Consider the following 15,536-nt stretch of genomic DNA (forward strand, 5'->3'; position numbering starts at 1 on the left):
CGTGGACAAACAAGGAAACGTCAGGTAGTGGGAGGTGCCAGGAGGCTTAGGAGGGCTCCCCCTCGCCCAGGACGTTCAGCCAGGCACAGGTCTGTGGAGTGTACCGGGCAGAAGGAACAGCAAATGCAGAGAAAGACACAGGCTTGATGTGTTGGACAAACGAGGGGCCAGCGTGGCGGGTGGGCGGGAGGGAAGATGAGGTTGCAGATATGGGCAGAGGCCAGAGGCTGGAAGGCCTTCCTCTTGGGCCTGCTGAGGAGTCAGGGTTAGCCCCAGAGGGCCTGGTCTGCTTTCTGTGCTCAGACCACCTCTGGGGCTGATGGGTGGACTCCAGGCTGTAGCGGGGGAGAGGAAGCAGGGACGCCAGTTAGGAGCCTCCTTGACTTTGAGAAGGTGCTCCGCGTGGGCTGGGGTGGGCATGGGGACTTTCTGCAGGTGGGGGACCTGGACTGGCTCGTTGAAGGAACGGTAGGATTTGAACGGTGGAGGGAAGGCATGGCAGTGTTGGAGCAGGAACCCCACTGGAAGCCAGAAGGTGCAAGAAGTCGATTCACAGGAGGGTGCAGACTGCCCTGGCATGGGAGCCCTGGGGGAACCACAGGGAGGGAGTGCCAGGAGAAAGCTCCCTTAGTGCCAACACGCCCCGTGGTTGCCTGTGGGACATCAGCAGTCGATCTCAACAGGGAGCAGTTTTGCCCCCAGGTAACAGTTGGCGACACCTGGAGACATTTTTGGTTGTCACAGCTTGGGATGAGGGGGAAGGGATGCTACAGGCACCTAGTGCGCAGAGACCAGGGATCCAGTGCACAGGACAGGCCTTCTCCCAACAAAGAATTATCTGGCCCCAAATATCAATAATGCCAAAGTTGGGAAACATTGGTATAGAGGAAAGAGCATAGGCCTGAAGTTCTGTTAGATGTAGGTTTGGTGCCCCCGTGCTGCACTCTCTGGCTGGGGGAGAGGAGTCTGACTGGGAGGGCTACAGGCAGAAGCAGAGAGGACCGTATAGGAGGCCAGTGCATTGTGTAGGGCAGGGAGCATGGTGACTCGGATGTAGTGGTGGAAGTCAGGAGATGGGACCTTATTGGGGATATTTTTTCAAGATAGAGGAGACAGTATTTGCTGATTGAATGTGGACCGAGGGAAAGAGAGGAGTCAAGGGTGAGAACAAGATTTCTGGCCTGAGTTACCAGGTGATGGTGCCCCTGGCTGAGGTGGGAAGAGGAGGTTTGGACAGAGGGTGGATTACTCCTGGAAAACAGGAGGCAGCCCTGGACAGGCTATGTGTGAGACACCTGGTGTTAGATATTCAACCGAAAAGGACAAGGAGGCAGTTGGATATTCTTGTGGAGTTGAGGTCGGAGAGAGGGATCCACACTGGGGAGATGTAAGCTCACGTGTCAAGGAATGGGACCACAGGAGATCACCTAGCACAGCGGTTCTCAACCCACTGGATACAACACCTTCTTTTGAACGACAGATATTTTGGTAACAACCCCCCTTATTATCCGCAAAGGAAATTTATGGTTAATGAAAATGGCCTACACATAATTTTTTTTTAAAAAATTGACGATCCCCTAACCATAATATAAAAGGGAAATAAAAGGAAAATAATTGATGATAAAATGTTTCAATATGTGAGTTCCTGGGCCCTGCGGTACTAGAAACTACGAAGAAGCAGTGGGCGCTCTCACCTCTGGTAGAGCCTCTGGGGGTATGAAAGCCACAGTGCAGGTGGCTGCAGCCATGTCGCGTTGGCAGCTTGAAAACCATGCCTGCTGTGTCTGCAGGTGAGGTCGTTTTTCTAAACTGGGAACTCGTGGTACCGTTTTATCAAAAACAGTTCAGTCTCCCCTCAGTGTACATGGTATAGGTATTATTGGACATTTTAGTGCCTAGGAGACCCATGGAAAATTTACTTTATGTTACATGTGAAACAGAGTTGGGTTGTAAGTTCAGGGAATTATAAATAGATCTTTCACCTCTGTGGATGTTGAAGTCATGCAGGGTGCCGAACAGTTCTTAGTTATGTGGACTGTCCTCCCATATTCCCGACTCACTAAAAGCTAGGAGAGTCTCCCCAAAACAGCACAGGTTTCCAGAGTTTCCTGAAGAGAGCCACAGCCTAGGGTGTCCTCTGGGCAAAACCTTGTGCCAGCTCCCAGTTTGCCTTGGGGGAGGAGACACGGTAAGCCAGGTTCCAGAGTATAGAACTGAATGTGATTTCTCCTTTTAGAAAGGACCAGGGGTGGGGGAGGTAAGGTATGTCTGATCGGATGGTTCTAGGAAGGCTTCCAGAAGGAGGTGGCATTTCAGCAGGGGGGGAGTGTCTCAGAGGAGGAGATGAGGCAGCAGGTGGGTCACACTGGCCCCGGGCACGCCTGGTCTCCCCCAGCCTGCGAGCCTGCGTGCTCTGGACACTCATTAGGCTCGGCTGGATTGATAGGAAGGCAGGGAGTGGTTCCCTCTGGCGAGACCCTCAGGCAGGCACTGCCTCCATTGGGAGTGGTTGTTAGAGGCTAGGGCATGGGAGGTGTGGCTTTTCCGGTTTGGTTTTTGTTTGGTTTTGGTTTTTTTTTTTTGGTCATGAATTTATTTTTCTGGTAAAGGATGTAAACTGTGGCATATAGACTTAGCTCAAATTCTGACTGACTGGTAGTCCACGCCCTAGTACTGACCAGTTCGTTTTCAACGCCTTAAAGCCCAGATCCATCTTCTGAAAATCACATGCCCTTTCTTGCATCGAGCCATCAAACCATACAGGGAACGCACAGTGTGCCAGGTGGGTGTAAGCTGACATGGGCACTGTGGCTCCGGTGTGCTCGGAGTGCACAGCCCCTTGGGGGACACAGCCTCACACAAACACGATGAAGGAAAAGTAGGGGAGCCGTGGGAGCAGCCTGTATCTCAGGGGTCCCATGGGGGGGGCGGTGCTCCCTGAGGAAATGCCATTTGAGCTGAAGATAAGTAGGATCTGCTGAGGAAGGAATGAACGGTGGGCAGAGCGTTCAGCTCCCTGGGGCAGCAGGAAAGAGCCCGATGGGTTTGGGAAAAGGAAAGCCCTGTGGCAGGACGAGGACACCAAGAGTCCGGCAGGGCGGAGCAGGCCTTCGTAGCCAGGGAAGGGTTTGGGTCTTTATCGTAGGAGCCTGGGAGCTACTGAAGGGATGCAGTCTTCTCTGACATGATCAGATTTACATTTTTAAAAGGTCACTTTGGTGGAAATCCATGGAGAACCGCTTGAAGTGACAGGAGAGTGGACGTGACAGGGAGCTGTGCGTCCTGCGGTCCTGTCCACTTCGCTCCACTCCCCGCGGGCCAGGGCTGCGGAGGACACGTGGGGTAGCCCTCCCCCTGCCAGAGCCACCGGAACGGCCTTTTCCTCTTTCTAGCCTCAGCCCTGGGGTCCGGCGAGTCGTGTACGCAGTTGATCATGGAGAGGGTCGGCTCGGGCCACCAGCCCCTTAGGTGAGAACAGAGTCTAGGGCTCAGGGGACGCTTCCCGATCATGGAGGCAGCCAGAGCGCCAGCCAGGAGACACGCTTGTTGAAAGTCGTGGGTCCAGCTCGACTGGCCCTTCCTGCGGGCCCTGCGGGCATCTTCAGGAGAGGTCCGCCCCCACTGACCAGAGCCGGGGAGCTGCAGCTTCCACGGATGGGGAGGTGGGCCCTCGACGTGGCCTTTGTGTGGAGGGCGGTGTTGACTCTGGGGCTGGTCCTTCTCTACTACTGCTTCTCCATCGGCATCACCTTCTACAACAAGTGGCTGACCAAGGTAAGGCGGGGGCCTCGCCCGCCCGGCCGGGTAGGAGATGGCTGTGGCCAGGGCTACAGCGCCCCCAGTATTTAACAGCAGGGAGGCACGGGCTTCAACCAGTCACACTGGAAGCCACTCACACCAGTGACGCGACAGGGCCATACCAGGGATTCCCCTTAAATATTGGGATGGAGGGGAAATCAGGAGAGGGGGAGACACGCAGGATGAGCTGGGGAGCCGTGGGGTTCCTAAGGCCCCTTGTACACTGCGGCGCCCTCGTGAGCTGCTGAAGCAGCGCCCCGCCACCAGGTAGAGGCGAGGAGGGAGGCGGGAGGCGGGAGCCGGGGGCTGGCAGCAGGCAGTAACAGCACCGCCGTCTGTGCTCTGTGCTTGGGCTCCATACAGAGCTTCCACTTCCCCCTCTTCATGACCATGCTGCACCTGGCTGTGATATTCCTGTTCTCTGCCCTGTCCAGGGCCCTGGTTCAGTGCTCCAGCCACAGGGCCCGCGTGGTGCTGAGCTGGACCGACTACCTCAGAAGAGTGGCTCCCACAGGTACGTGCCCGCGGGCTGGTCCGGGGAGGGCCCTGGAGGCAGGAGGGAGCTCGGGAAGCCAGAGGCCCGGACCAGAAGGAAGGAAGCCTCTGTGGCTTGAAGCTTAGGGTCTCCCGGCCGCACTGCGGGGCGGGGATGGGGGGGGCCGTGCAGCAGTGGCCGGTCGTTCCTGCGCCCTTGAACACACACACCAAGCAGGTCCCAAGGCCTGGACACAGTAGTGAGCAGGGCACAGGGTGCCTGCCCTCGGGCGGCAGAGGGGGCGCCTGGGGGCCACGGGGCACAGGGGAGGATTTCCGGAGCAGGGGCTGAGTGGGCTGAGACCCGGAGGGGGAGCTGACAGGAGGCACTCGTGTGCCTGGGTGAGGTTGCTGTGTGGGTAGGTCTGAGAGGGAACTGAAAGTGTCTCGAGAGGCTGAGGACTCCGCATTGGTAAGAGGAAGGGGGAGAAAGGCGAACCGAGAAGGTGGCCGGGCCAGATCCTGGAGGGCCAGGTCCTCTGAGAGGAGTGTGTGTTTCATCCTGAGGGAGGCGAGAGCCACTCTGCAGAGTTTTCAGTCGGGGAGCGTCAGGGTCCGACTAACACCCCTCCCTCCTCAGGGGGATGTTCCAAGTATTCAGCAAGTGGGAGCCGCAGTGGCCGCAGCCAGTCAGGTGGAGGATTGCCGCCCCCTCCTCTTTTGGGGGGGCCAGGAGTTAACCCTTCAATTGCTGGGTAGAAAGGAAGGCAGGGAGGACCCCAGAGAAAGGCAGGCCTACAGGCCAAGGCAGGGGGCATTCGGGCGCCTCACGGAGAAGTGTGCTCACTGCGGGCACACCCGTACGGGCCTGCCCTGGCTGCGTGTCCGGTGGGGCCCGTGTCTCTGCAGCACTGGCAACGGCGCTTGACGTGGGCTTGTCCAACTGGAGCTTCCTCTACATCACCGTCTCACTGTGAGTACCGGCCATGCCCAGCACCACCCTGGGGGCTCTCTGTCCAGCACCGTGTCTGTGTGCCCGGCCGACGGGCCAGCCATCACACTGCCCTCTGGGACCCAACCCCCTTGCTCTTTCCGCGCCTCCCTGGCACCCAGCAGCTCACCTGGAAGTCGCCAGCCTCTGCAGTGAGCCAGGCATGGAGGGGGTGTCGTGCCTCCCTGCCAGGTGGCCTGGGGAAGCCGGGGGTTCAGACGGAATGGTGACAGGGCAGCGGAGAAAGGGGCACAGAGGGGCAGGCGGAACAGTTACTTTCTTATCTCAGATTTTGCGCTTCAGCGAGCACAGCCTCTGCCTTCTCTCTTTCTCCCCTTCTCTCCTTCCCGCCTCATCCTGGTCTGCACTGAGGGGTCGGTGAATAACAGGACTCAGGAAGCTCAGTTTCTCCCTGGTGATAAGCAGAGGCCTCTTAGGCATAGATTGCTTCCGATTAAAGGTCAGGCATCAGCCCAGATGACTCAGGCCGCCTTACTTTGGTCTTTGTATCCAGATTGCCCTGCTGCCCTCAGGGAAGTCAGGGGTCTCCCCCTGACCCTTTGCAGCCCACTGATTGTGCTGTGGGTCCGCGCCCCCAGCTGCAGCGGTGTGTCATGGGTGACTTCCCCTCGCAGGTACACGATGACCAAATCCTCGGCTGTCCTCTTCATCCTGATCTTCTCTCTGATCTTCAAGCTGGAGGAGCTGGTGAGGCCCCAGCTTTTCTTGTGTTCCTCCTACCCCCACAGATGCTAAGAATAACAAGGGGAACCTGAGCAGTGGCTTGTCACTGCGTGTGACCGAGGAGATAAGGCCAGCCCAGGTGGCGCTAACTCGCTGAGGAAAGACCTAGACACAGGGTGCTACTGAGAATATTTAGAAACTGGTATGGCAGGAGCAGTGACCAAAGGAGACAGGGTTCAAGGGGCAGCAGGTCCTGCGGGCTTCCCGCTGTACAGCAAGAGCCCTTTGCTCCCTGGGTCCGGGGGGGCCACTGGGGCCACGTGGGGACCTAGGACAGCTTTAGGGAAGCATTACCGTGTTTCAGGATCTCGGTACATGCTGGCTGGATGTCAGCCCTGCTACACCGACGGGCAGGGGCTGGCCAGGACCCCAGGGTGGGGCAGGTAGAAGGGTGTCTCGCCCCAGGGGCAGCCAAGGTGGCTGCTGGCCCCCAAACTCTGGGTGTGAACTTGAGACCCCCAAGGTGGTTGCAACTGCTCCCCATCCTTTCAGCGTGCGGCGCTGGTCCTGGTGGTTCTTCTCATCGCCGGGGGCCTCTTCATGTTCACCTACAAGTCCACACAGTTCAACGCTGAGGGCTTTGCCTTGGTGCTGGGCGCCTCGTTCATCGGGGGTATTCGCTGGACACTCACGCAGATGCTCCTGCAGAAGGCGGAACTTGGTGAGTGCGGGGCCTAGGCGCCAGGCGGGGTGGAGGCGGGCCAGGCCTGATGGCTCGCCCGTGTCCCTTTCTGCAGGGCTCCAGAACCCCATCGACACCATGTTCCACCTGCAGCCGCTCATGTTTCTGGGGCTTTTCCCTCTCTTTGCCGTATTTGAAGGTACGTGGGGTCGTCCACCTCGGGGGCACCTCAGTGCAGCAAAGCTCCCATCCCCACCTCAAGCCTGTCACTGTGGTAGCTGCAGAGGTTACGGAGATCAGAGATGGTGGTCCCTTCCCTAGCAGTGCCTGGTTTGGGGGCTGGACAGACACTTAAACCAAATGGCTGGAATCCAGCACATAAATGCTACGTAGAAAGCGCATGTAGAATAAATACACCAGGCGGTGATGACGGTGAATGCAGACAACCCTAAAGGTATGCCAGGGCTGTTCTGATCCATTTAAGCCTATTAACTCCTTTAATACTCCCCCAAAGCCTGTGTGCCAGTGCTGTTACTGCCCCATCGTGCAGATGAAAGAAGCTGAGGCAGAGAGAAGTAGAGAGAGCCTTGCCCAAGGTCCCGTGGCTCATAAACGCACCTGAATTTGGATCCAGCAGCTGGCTCCGGCGTCCTTCCTCTTAACCATGATGCGTTCTTTCTTTTAGAAGGAGCACAGGGTCATGAATTGCTCCAGGATGGTGGGCTGGAAAGGCAGGTCAAGGCTTCCCAGACAGTGCATTTTGGAGAATGAATGGGATTTTGACAGCCTGATGGGGGCGGGCGTCCCAGGAAGGGGGAACAGTAGGTTCAGACGTGGGGAGACGTGTCGGGGATTGGCCTTGGCCGAGTGCACAATTCTGGGGCAAGGGAGAGGGGGAGGGGAGAGGGCGGCACACAGGAGCCCAGGCAGGTGAGCAGCATCTCCCAGAGCAGAGGCAGGATGATGTGTCTAGGCTGGGGGCTGGGGGACGGGGAGGCAGGGGGCCCACCGCCTTCCTTTCCCCAGTGTTTTGGAACGAGTCTTCGTCCCCTATCTGTTTATCCTTCCTCTCTGAGTGCCTTCTGTCCTCGGGGTTATTACAGAGAATTCCGTCCCACGTCCATTTAAGTTCCAAGCAGTGAAGTGTCTCAGACCTCTCGGAGAAAATTATTCTTCCCTTTTAAAATCTCTCTCCATTCCTTCCTTATGCCCCCTTCACCAAACGCCACACTCTCCCTCCCTTCCTGGGTGTTCACACCATTCCCCGGCTCTGCAAACCCCCACCCGAGAGCCCCTGCTGGTCATCACTTAGCAGAGCTGCAGGGATTTAGCTCCTTTAATCTTTTCTGGTAAATTAATCCCCCAAGCGCCTTCATTACTTATGTTGCTCTTCCCCGAATTCCCTTCAATTTGCCAGCGCCTTTGCCGTACTGCTGAGCCCAGCACCAGACAAGATGTCCTACCTCGGGAGGCTGTTTCCCCAGGGGGACTGTCACTCTGCATTTCTTTGGTGCTTCCCCCCCCAAATCTCACAGGACTCGGCCAGTCTCCTGCTCCCACAGGTGTCCATTTGCTGAGTCGGGGGTTCAGCTTCACGCCTGCTTCTATACCAGGGGCCTTTCCTGCAGGGAAAGGAACCATTCTCTCAGATGGGCAGTGTCGGAGGGCCAAGGGTCCTCTGGAAGTCTAAGCGCAGCTTGGTGCGTGGAGGCGTGTGTGGGTGTCTCTGGAACAAGGGGCCGTGGTTTTGTCAGGTCTTTGTACACGTGTGTGTTTACTTTTTGAGAACTGTTCATCAAATTATATTCTCCGGTCTAGTCCCAACCCTTTCATTTAATCAGTGGGGGAACTGTGGTCCAGAAAGGGGGCATGTCTTGACTAAATCCCACCGCTTTGTAACTAAATGGAGAAGGTTTGTACAGATAGAGTTTCATCCCTGTTTAGAGGTGACCCACCTGAAATTAAGGTACTCCTCCAGTGGCCCAGGACATTGACAGTCCTCATGTGATGGGCTGTCCCGTCTCTCTTTGGCCCACTGGGTATCACAGCTGCCAAGGCCACATGAAGTCACCCTCCCCCACCCCTCCTCCCCCAAAGACGGGTAGGTACATGACGTATGAAGGAGCAAGGCACTTCTGCCCGATTTCCTCTGCAGTGCCAGCCCCCTCTACTCTAGCCCAGAGGCTCAGAAGCCTCCCCATCACTCCCTATAAGGATCTCTGGCTTGTGTTGCCCCGGGGCTTCCCTGGTTTCCCCAAGTCTCAGGCCACCTCCGTGGGATTCTCTGACACCTTCCGTCCTTGTGCTCAGGGCCTCAGACAGGCAGCAGGTGCAGTGAGTGTGCAGTGCAGCAGAGGCAAAGCTCACCCGGCTGCTGGGTAGGGTGAGACCGCCCAGGCAGGCACACCCAGGACATGGCCTCCCGCTCTCTCCTCCCATTGCTTCCAGGTCTCCATTTGTCCACATCTGAGAAAATCTTCCGTTTCCAGGACACAGGGCTGCTCCTGCGGGTACTTGGGAGCCTCTTCCTTGGCGGGATTCTCGCCTTTGGTTTGGGCTTCTCTGAGTTCCTCCTGGTCTCCAGAACCTCCAGCCTCACTCTCTCCATTGCTGGCATTTTTAAGGTACGGTCTTGGAGGTGACTCCAGCCCTGTCTTAGAGGGGAGACCCCTGAGGGTGTCCCAGCTCCTACATCCCAGAGCCCTGCAGAGAAGAGACGGAAGTGCCTAGTTAGGGTGCTGCGCACTCTGCTGTCACCTGCACTCCTTCCATCACCATGGCCCTGTGAGGTGGGGATGCACATCCCTGCTTCACAGATGGGGAAACAGACATGAAGAGCTGCTCGTACCCAAGGATATACAGCTAGGAGGTAGCCGAGTGGGATTCAAAGCCAGGTCTGACTCCGCTAGTCCTGGGTTGCATTTACGGTTCACCAAGAATGCCAGCTCTGGTCATTTGGCAGTGACCTGGAGCCAGGATTGAGAAGCCCCCAGTCAGACTCATTAGCGTAGAGTTCTGTGATTGATTGGTAATGTCTGCCATGGGCACAGTAAGGGATGGTTTTATCACGCATGCCTTGCGTTCGCCAATCCTGCCTTTACTGCTGTCCAGCAGCACCCCTACCCTCTCCTCTCATCACTTCTCCCCTTCCTTCCCCCACCCTCTCTCACTCCTTCCTGCTCAGGGCCATGGACCAGGCAGCCACTGATACTGGAGCAGTGTTGCCTAAAGCCAGAAGTATAGGGTTCCCCGAGGGTCTTGCCAACCAAATGATGAGGCGTAAGCTGTGCTTCTCAGAATGCATCATCTGACAGGTCCCATTTGCAGTCAGTGTGTACGAAAAACCCCGTGACCAGTGTGTGTCCTGTAGAGCCCAGTGTGACTTCATTCCCCTGTGGCAGCAGAGGCTCCCCATCCGCAGGTGCCTTCTGGAAGGGCAGCTTCCTCCACTCCTGTGGGCACGGCTGTGGGCTTGCTACCCTGTGCTCCCAGCCTGCATTTGTTTGCTAGTCCTGACAGCCCTGTGAAAAGCACCTCCTCCTGCTGCATCTCAGTAACACAAAGGGGGAAAAAGCGTCACAGGCTGGTTCGCTGAGCTTGGGGAGGCTTCTGCCTTTGCCTTGCAGGCCAGCCTGCCCAGGCCCCGGGAGTTTTGGCAGGTCTGGCTCTACCCTGTGGGTGTGCCCGGGGCCCCTGCCCTCCACTTCCTCCTCCTGAGCACGTCCCCTTCCTGCAGGAAGTCTGCACTTTGCTGTTGGCAGCTCATCTGCTGGGCGATCAGATCAGTCTCTTGAACTGGCTGGGCTTCGCCCTCTGCCTCTCGGGAATATCCCTGCACATCGCCCTCAAAGCCCTGCATTCCAGAGGTAACCAGAGCCCGTCTCCTGATGACGTTCTCCCCGTGACTCTTAGCCCCACAGGCTCCCCTCCACTAGCCCTGCCAGGAAGAGGCAGGTGGCTCTTGACTCCCCAAAGCAGTTGCAGTGTGGTCTGCACAGTTCAGCTGCCTCTGCACCGGCTGTCCCTCTCATTGAGGACGTTTGCCTGGGATTCGCCACCGCCACTCCTCCGAGAAGTCACAGGGACCATCTCCAGGGGGTGGGCGGGGGCCTGGGGGCCTCAGCACATGCTCATGTCAGGCCACACCAAGAAAACCGGTACTGGGTCTGTAACTGGGCTGCCTCTGTCCTCAGGTGACAGCGGCCCTAAGCCCGTGAAGGGGCTGGGCTCCAGCCCCGACCTGGAGCTGCTGCTCCGGACCAGCCAGCCGGAGGAAGAGGACAACGAGGAGGAGGAGGGGCGCTTTGTGGCCCAGGGGCAGCAGTGATCAGCTTGGCAAACAGCTTGGAAGCAGGCCGCTCCCCAGCCTTCACACCTGTCGGCAGCTCGGGGACCCGGGCGGCCCCTCCCAGCCGCTGGGGAGCAGCAGCCCGGGGTCTCCCAGGCTGGCCTCGAGAGCACGTGACCACGTGGTGGGCCAGGGCAGGGAGTTGGTCAAACGGGTGAGCACCAGGCCAGCCTCAGACCTGGCCGGAGCGGGGCCCAAGCGGTGCTGGCGTCACAGCCACTTGCCAGGCTCTGAGAGCCAAGGTGGTGATTTCAGAGGTATAATGGGTTTGGACTGTGGGCCAGTTAGGAACGGGAGATGGAGAAGATGGGGCCTCATCGCCTGGAGAGCATCTTTTCTCAGAGAGCAGATCTATTTATAGTTTGGAAATAAAGGGTTTACGGTCCGCCGGCCACCTTGTGTTGCCTGGAGGTATGGGGGCAGGCAGGGAGGCGTGGGCCTGACCTCTCCCCTCCTTTCCCTGCCTGGGGCCTTCCTGGGGAGACTGGTCATACTCCAGGCCTCCCATGTCTCTTGTGCTGCTGTTTGAGCCCCAGTGCCCTCTCTTAGGGCCCCACCACACCTGCAGGCAGGAAAAAATAGGTACCGAGTTTCATATCCTGGGGACTTTAACGCTTTCACAGCCTGATTTGAATATTGACTCTGTGACTTACTAGCTGTGTGACCTTAAGCAAATTATTAACCTCTCTGTACCACGGTTTTTTCATCTGTGAAGTGGGGATAATAATTATCTCAGAGTTGTTCTGAGGGTCAAGTCGATATTGGTAACAGATTAAATGTCATTTAAGTATGTATTTTGAAATTTCTTTAACAGCCACAGGACCGAGACCCTAAACGAGCGGCCGTGCTAGGATTCACGGCCAGGACTGTATGCCTACGTGCTTGTCCATGGACCATACACAGAAGGGTTATGGGCCTCTGGGACCTGGGCCTTCTGCTCACCTACCTTGGGCAAGTCGCACCACCCCTCTAGACTGCAGTCCTCTTTATAAAATGGAGAGGGAGGAGGTGAGATGCCGGCTCTGATGTGCGATGGTTCTGAGGCCTGGTCTGCTCCTGTGAGCTGTTCCCCTGCCTTGTGAGAGCTGCTGGCCAGTGGTCCTTCCGGGCACAAGTGCTTTTAGGCACTCACAGCAGGTGGCGCCATTGCACCATGCTTCGGCTCCTGAAACTGCCCGACCTGCCGCCACTATCCAAACTCAGGCAGGGGTCGTGGGAGGAGGACCCACCCTGGTGTCTTCCGGTAGAGAGACTAGGACGGGACTTGTTGTGAATTGTTCTAATCAGATCAGAGCCACACCAGCCCAGTCCATCAAGCCTAGGAGAGCGTTCATACTTTAGAAGTGGGTCAGCAAACTTTCTCTGTAAAGGGCCAGATAGTAAATATTTTCCATCTGGGGGCCATATGGTCCCTGTCGCAGCTGCTCAGGTCTGCTGTTGTAGCAGGAAAGCAGCCACAGACAGAGATACAGAAGCGAAAGGGCATGGCTGCGTTCCAGTGGAAGCTGCTTATAAAACCAGGGATCAGCTTGTCGGCTGGAGTTTGCCAGCCCCTGCTGTGGAGGAGTCCTTAAGAATGACTGAGTCCCACTCTCCGTCTTATGGCTAGGGAAACTGAGGCCCAGGAGGGCGCAGTGACTAGCCTGAGGTCTCCAGAGCCTCTGGCTCAGGAGGAATTAGAACCAAGGTCTCCTGCTACCAATTCAGCTTCACAATGCAGACTTCTGCAAATGGAGGTGTGACACCCAGGGCTCTCCTGAGGCGGTGTCTTACCTGGTTCCTGCACCTCTGCCCCCCTTGGATGCTGCAAGCTCAGAGGCTAGGATTAAAGGAAGCTTGCGTTCTACACCGGATGACCTGGGGAGAGCCAGCAGGCGGAAGGAGCCGGGGTCCTCCCTGCCCCTGCCAGAGGCTGCTTGGGGTGCAGGATGCTCCGGCAGTGGGGAGAGGCTGCCAGAGCCCCGCTGGCTCAGGTGGATGAGAGCTTCCTGCCTGCTCTACCCCCCCATCTCCCTCTCCTCGCACAGGGAGCAAGGTGTTGTCTGGTGCAGTAATTATAGGGTGCAGAGCGGGGGGGCCCCACTACCTGCATGTTGGGTTCAATGACAGCCCCTCACTTAGCAGCAATTACCAGTCAAGCCTGGAGGAGGGCTCCCTCTCCTCCTCCCCCACCCAGCCTGCCCAATCGCCTGGCCTCCAGGGCCAGACAGAGTCACCCCCAGCTTTGAGCCCTGGAAGCACCCATGCTGTCTGCAGCCATTGCGTCTCAGGGCTGCAGTGTCGCCATGGCAACTCAGTGCTTGCACAGGTTGAAGGAAGCTGAGGATGTGACTTGTCTCTCCAAGGCTGTGGCATCTGTCCCCACGAAGCCTCCAGCTCCAGGGCTTCTGCTGAGGAGGGGGGCAGGGAGGAGGTGCTGACCTCCAGGTTTGAGTTTTAAGTGCTTACATGCCCACCGCCTCTCCCAGGGGCCTCCAGTGGAAGGAAGGTTAATGCCCCCAGTATATGAGCATGTCTGCAGTCGGGGGGCGTGGTGGGGGTGAGAACAAGCTGGGGTTTGCCCGTGGGAGAAAGTTGAGACATCACGCTGGACCTAGAATACCTTCATCCTAATTCTGGTACCTCCTCTGTCAGGAGGGCTCAGGGGACCACCTCCATCTGTTTCTGCTCCGTTCTGCTGAGAAAAACCTCAGCATTCCAGTGGCTTGAGAGCAGTTACGTGACACCAAGAGAATTGCCTTCGTGGTACCGGCCACAGCCCGCTGCATCAGGCACTAGTGACGGACCGAGTGGGATCCCCACCTTGCTGTCCAGAGAGCCCAGATCATCCATTTGGGTCGACAGCATTCAGTGAGCGCTGTCTGTGTGCCAGACACCACCGGCCCTGGGATAGAGACATTTGTCCTTGGAGAGACGGCAAATGGGGCCATCATTCCTTCCAGCCCAGGGAAGCGTTGAGGCGCAGGGGACGAAGGAAATGGGGAGGAGAACAGAGTGGACGTTCACTGGGCACCTCCTGGGCCTCTCACATCGGTTATGTAATCGCTAACAACCCAGTGCCGTAGGAATTGCTTGTACCTATTTCATAGCTGTGGAAACGAAGCTTGTAGACGTTAAGCACAATAGTGCCTAAGAACACAGCCTCAGCACTCCACTGGACCTGGGTTCACATCTCCCCTTGGCCCGGAGGTGAGCTGTGCGTCTTGGGCATGTCGCTGACCCGCCTGAACCTGTGTCCTTTTTTATAAAGATGGAATGACTATATATATATCTCCTAACGAAGCCGTTGAGAAGGTGAAGTGGAATCGTGTCTATAAAGCAGTTAGCACATACCGGGCACATAGTAATAACCATTCAGCAAATGTCAGCCAGCAATGGGGAGGTGAGGTAACTTGCCTGGGAGACAAAGCAAGTGAGAGGAGCAAGCATTGGGGTCCTGGCCTTTTGAGGTCACCGTCCCTGCTGCAATGCCTGGGACGGTGGACACTTCATACATATTTGTTTCATGAAGGAGTTTCCAATAGTGGAAACTAAAGTGAGGGTTTTTCTGGGTTCTGGGGACCAGTCTAACTTCTAAATGATTTGCTCTACAAGAAAAGTCTGTCCCTCACCACCACCCATCCCTGCCACCTCCAGCCTCCCAGCCATCCCCTTGAGCCTCCACCCTAACCACACAGCACCGACATCAGCCAGGCCCCTTTGACCTTGCTCTGTAGTAACCAGTTAGCTTGACCTCTGTTCCCATGGTTAGGTACCCAGAAGCGGGCCCACAGCCCTGGTCCTGCTGGCATCCTGCCAAAGGGTTCATCTTTTTCTCCTGGATGTCTGATGAGAACTCTCCTGCTGGGACAACAGAGGGACAGAACAGAGAAGCAGGAGCAAATGCATTCAAATGCATTCAGTAAATGTTTCTGAAGCATCTACAACATGCCCTGCCCAGTGAGAGCTGCTGGAGGTACAGTAGGCCTGAAGACGCTGTTGCTGTCCTCAAGGAACTTCTGCAGGGCTTTTAAGTCTAATGGGTCCCCTGGGAAACATACTCAGAGGTAAAGATTAAAGTGTAAGATGTTTAGAATATGGTCTTGGGAAAAACACCTGTGGAAGGGAGGCAAAGGAGGCAGGTCTCAGCAGAGGGAGAAGTCGAGCTTCGAGGCAATTCCGACAAAGGCCTCAGTCAACCCCGTGGGGAACTTTGGAGCTGGGATGACCCTTCAGAGTTGTCCCAAGTTGGGGTGAGAAATTCAGGCCTTTGCACTTCCACATTGATCTGTCTTGGAATTGGGCCTACCCTGGAAGGAGGCATGTTTTCTTCCAATCAAGACAATCTCCAAAGAGGGCTGACAGCTGAGGGCTGCCTTCCAGCCACGCTGGGGTAGTAAGTCTTTCATACCCAATGGGGCGATCTGAACAGCCCATCACAGCATCCAGCACACATAGGGTCCACAGTCTGGCTTCAGCGACGACCAGGGATCCCTGAAGAGGGAAGCAGCATCTGGCACATCTGGCACTTGCAAAAATACATCATTTTACTGGGGGAGGGTTCCTTGACCCCCAAAAGA

General features: G+C 56.8%; 1 protein-coding gene across 3 annotated transcripts; it reads left to right on the plus strand.

Annotated features, from left to right (window-relative positions):
- Nucleotides 1-229: 229 nt before the first annotated feature.
- Nucleotides 230-11,769, plus strand: SLC35H1 (solute carrier family 35 member H1). 3 transcript variants are annotated; one of them, XM_027078160.1, is made up of 10 exons: nt 230-2,782; nt 3,393-3,774; nt 4,162-4,312; nt 5,182-5,245; nt 5,899-5,971; nt 6,500-6,668; nt 6,745-6,828; nt 9,078-9,253; nt 10,366-10,495; nt 10,823-11,769. In XM_027078160.1, the coding sequence occupies exons 2-10, from the start codon at nt 3,655-3,657 to the stop codon at nt 10,954-10,956; spliced, it is 1,101 nt and encodes a 366-aa protein (XP_026933961.1). In that variant the 5' UTR covers nt 230-2,782; nt 3,393-3,654; the 3' UTR covers nt 10,957-11,769. The 3 variants fall into 3 exon arrangements, with proteins under 3 accessions (XP_026933961.1, XP_026933960.1, XP_026933962.1); XM_027078159.1 differs by having other exon boundaries at nt 230-3,774; XM_027078161.1 differs by lacking the exon at nt 230-2,782 and having other exon boundaries at nt 3,674-3,774; nt 4,233-4,312.
- The last annotated feature ends 3,767 nt before the right edge of the window (nt 11,770-15,536 follow it).

Source organism: Aethalodelphis obliquidens, unplaced genomic scaffold (assembly GCF_003676395.1).
Source record: "Aethalodelphis obliquidens isolate GAN/ISIS:26980383/991018 unplaced genomic scaffold, ASM367639v1 scaffold42, whole genome shotgun sequence".
Lineage (NCBI taxonomy): Eukaryota > Metazoa > Chordata > Mammalia > Artiodactyla > Delphinidae > Aethalodelphis > Aethalodelphis obliquidens.